This window comes from Austrofundulus limnaeus, unplaced genomic scaffold, assembly GCF_001266775.1.
Source record: "Austrofundulus limnaeus strain Quisiro unplaced genomic scaffold, Austrofundulus_limnaeus-1.0 Scaffold1596, whole genome shotgun sequence".
Taxonomy (NCBI): Eukaryota; Metazoa; Chordata; class Actinopteri; order Cyprinodontiformes; family Rivulidae; genus Austrofundulus; species Austrofundulus limnaeus.
The window spans coordinates 18,584-22,808 of NW_013953998.1; the positions used below are offsets into that span (position 1 = coordinate 18,584).

General features: G+C 38.4%; 1 protein-coding gene across 1 annotated transcript in view; it reads right to left on the bottom strand.

The window, feature by feature from the left end:
• Positions 1 to 4,225, bottom strand: part of bltp3a (bridge-like lipid transfer protein family member 3A) — a gene marked incomplete at its 5' end in the record, with an annotated part of 26,176 nt that overhangs the window by 12,400 nt on the left and 9,551 nt on the right. The window contains 2 exon segments of the mRNA XM_014033002.1: positions 1,746 to 1,861; positions 3,132 to 3,302. Coding sequence (XP_013888456.1) covers positions 1,746 to 1,861; positions 3,132 to 3,302 — 287 coding nt within the window.

The window sequence follows — 4,225 nt, forward strand, 5'->3', positions numbered from 1 at the left end:
GTTTTACATCTCTCTATGCATGGTGAAGTGTTGCACGTATTTTATTCTTCTCATCTTTTCTTTCCAGGGCTTAAAGTAAAAAAACAATCCAGAGCCTGAAACTTTATTGTGGTGGTGATACAAATGAAATCGTAATCTGTGCATAAATCCACACTTTAAATGACACAGAATTAATGCATCAGTGAGGTATTTACACCCCTACATCAGAGTCAAAGGCAAATCAATTGTATTAAGGGCAGGTAAGAATGAATACTTTCTCCCACAGCGTCCTCACAGGGTTCCATAGTTTGTGGATTAATTTTGTGGTAAACTAGTTTTTAAACTCAATACAAATTAGCTGTGTCATCATCAAGATTCTCTCTGTAATAAATGTGTAATCCCACAGCCAGGAGGGATCACAGATCGTGCATCATCACCTCACTTCATTTCGCTAAAATCCATTTTATTGCCACCTTAAATAAAATTTTAAGACTGCAAAAATTGCAAATATAGGTGATGGCTGCAGGATCCTGCTGTTTTACAACCAAGCATCACGCGTGTCACTCATTGAAACACATTGTTGAACATAAAGATATTCAGTGCTTCCTGGTTCAATTAGCTGCATTGTACAAGTGTAGTATTTTGGTTGGAAACATCCAACAAAAAAAGACATCTGAATGCATTCAAAACACAAAGCAAAACTGTGTCTTAAACCTATGAAATCTCCAGTTTTGCATTTATACACAATGAAGACATCCAGCCAACTGTCAATAAAATAGCATTTTAACCTGAACCATCAAACTGTGTACCAGTTCAGTATCTCCCAGCTGCAAACACATACTGGAAGTTTACGTTTCATACTTAGTTTAATCAGGTAAACTCAGGTTTTTAACAAAATGGTTGCTTTTCAATTAATTGTTAGTTGATTAATAAGATCAATCAACTTTAGATTCACTTTTATTTTACTGTATATAGATTGAATTGTTTTTATGAAAAAATAGATTAATTCATTAATCGATAACTTGCATCTTTAATTACTACTAATACTGAAGGTATTTTATCCATATATTTATGATATATTCATTAAAATGTATTGGAAACAATTATTGTGCTGTAATTTTAAAACTACTATAACACAAGTATTTCCTAGAAAGTTCAAAAGAAGAAACATTTAATGCTCAGGATTTACTTGTGACCACGTTATGTCAACACATCTGACCCAAAAACACTGACGGCTGATCTGAAGGAGACTTTTGCTCCTCGTCTCTCCCCATGAGGCTGCTGACTGGACAGGTTTTATTCTGCAGGCTTCACACTGCAGCTGGGTGGCAAAAATGTGGAGAGAATAATTTGTGTGGTTCCCCCTTCTATAAAAAAACAGCACTTTTTTCCCTCATTTACATTTTTATTTGAAGTGAAAGTATGTTTAAAAAATGCCAACACTTCTTCTCAAAACGTTTGATTTCTGAGGCATTACGTGCGTTTGAAAGACCCTGTAATTTTATTCTTATTTTTTCTGTTTTTGGCCAGAAGCTTTTTCTACTTTACTTCTATGAAGGCCTTGCACACAGCAATGTATTTACTATCCAACTTGTAACAATGATTCTAAGTACAAAAAACAATAGGTCCAAATCTTTACCTTTTTTTTATACTGCTAAATGTAACAAAAGCAACCTCCTGCCATGTCAAATGACCTGTTTCCATTGAAAAAGCCTGTTTTAAGCTTTTCTTGGAGCAGGGAAAATCGGATTGTGACAAAAGCTTGCCTGGTGAATGTCCACGTCATCCATCCTGATCACCACACAGCTTGATCGGAGCCTCTTCAGAGCCGAGCTCTGCCGGGACGCCTGCTCTTTGTCAGACAAGGGGCTGGACTGTCCATCTGAAGCACACGCACAGGGGAGTAAACACTCTGCTGCACACCAACATATCAGACATTTTAAATAGAACTGTGAAGACAGATCTGTGTGTTCATTATTAAAGGGATCCATGATTCGTTGTAACATTAGTCTTTATTTGATAGACGTTTATTTTAACTGTAAAAATACTGTAGGCTGTTTTTCTAATTTTTAAACGAATTTTTTTTAAAATATATTACATGGACTGGGCCCGTTTATTTACACGCAAAGCATTCTGGGTAAACGACGACATCGATAGATCATTGGTGTGAGTCTGCTAGCGAGCTATATCCACCCTGAAGGTTAATCTTGGACAATATCTGATGATTGTCTCTTTTAAATGAAACCAGAGAGTGTTGACATAGAGGAGAAGGTAGAAACGACTCAGCCTGTAACTGAAAATATGGATGGAGGACAACAGCTTACAACTAATTGTGAATCCCTTTAAAATACTAGATAGACTATTTTGAAGATATGTAACAAGTTATGGTGATGACAGCAAACCAGTGTTCATGATTTTTAATGAAAGTGTATTTCATCTGAGCACATTTCTTCACTCTGCTGTTGTTTTTAGTCTCTCTTCTTTAAATGTTTATTGTAATTATTTCGATCATGTTTTTTTCTTTGTCTTCCAGAAGAAGGTGCACCTGGACCAGTCCTGGACCAGTTCTTCTGTGTTTACCTGTGTCTCTTTCCTGTCCCTCAACCAGCCGGTCGAGGCAGATGGCTGCCTGTCCTGAGCCTGGTTCTGCTGGAGGTTTCTTCCTGATTAGCAGGGAGTTTTTCCTCTCCACCGTTTGCTCAGGATGGGAGACTGTGATGAAGTGATTCAACGCAGCCTGCTGGTTTCTTCTTTAGATTGTTCTTTTTATGTACAGTGCCCTGAGACAACGTATGTTGTGACTTGGCGCGATATAAATAAACTTGAACTTGATCATGCCGTTCAGGTGTTTTCTTAAATGACCTGCAGATATGCCTACATAATTTTAAAATAGTTCCATCAGCAGGGCAACTGGATATTTTCTACAAGAAAAGTGAAGTGGATGGATGATTTTCTAAATTGTCATGGAGATGGAGCAGATGAGAGCTAAACAGATGTCATGACCCCCTTTAGAACTGAGTTCAACAAAATAGCAGATTGTTAAATGATTTGATTTGTTTAGTTGAATTACTAGTGCCATTCATTCCTCACAACAACTCCATTTTAAATCTGATATAATTAATAAAAACAATACAATAATTCTCAAGTCGTACTTTGGGTTGTCTTTGCAGAGGACTCTTTGGTCGGCTGGGACACGTCAGCATGTGGTCGAGGAAACCCACAGGCCTCGGCTCGTTTCTGGTACTCCTGCAGAAGTTTCCCAGCCCACTGGGCCTGGGCCTCCATGGCGCCACTGTGCCGTTCCCAGTGTCGACACCCATCAGCTGAGCGAGAGCAGAAAACAAAAGTGGGTTCAGTAATTATGTCAAACTAATTTTAATTAATGAAAAGATACAAGATACTGTATTAGAACTGGCTTCCTTAAAGCCCTGTCACACTATAATTTTGTGGACAACTTATGCTGAATCGTTAGTGTGTATACGTCCAAAAGAGGCTAGTAGATTTTATTTTTCCATCTTCAGTGTTATAGGTTACATCGTTAAAGTGTGACAGGGCCTTTGATGGAATGGAATAGAAGAAAAACAAACAAGGTAGTACTGGGACAATCTTGTAAACAGAAATGCCATTTTTATGCAGTATGCTGGTGAGCAGAAAGCAACCAGTTAAAGAATGACATGAGCATTGACCCATTATTAGTCATCTTAGCTCATCCACGAGGCAAAGGAGCTGTGTGTTATGAAGCTATGACAGGCTGCTTAATCTATACACCTAGAGAAGCCCCTTATTTTATTTACCTGGTGTTACGGGGTGTGTGTATTTGTTTTGTTTTGCAGTTTATACATTTACCTGTACTTATCCCTACTACCTGCAGGTGTAAGCAGCCTATTTGAGGGAGGCAAACTCTCTGGGCTGGCTCTCCCCTCATTTCCACTCAAAGCTACAGGCTGCAGTTTGGCTGTGGTTCTCCCCAACTACATATTGTTTTCAGTTAAATAAACCTATATTTTTAAGTTATTCGCACTACTTTTGTCTTGGGTTTCATAATGTTACATCCTGTTGAGCCAGTGGGTTGTAATATAACTGGGGGCTTGTCCTGGATCTAAACTCGGAACCTCTCGCATTCATAGCCTAGAAATTTAGCTGTATTTGTGGTCAGGACAATGGGCCTCATGCAAGAACCGTTCGTACGCACAAATTTGTTCTTAAGTTGTGCGTACGAGTGATTTAGGAGAATTTGTGGCATTCA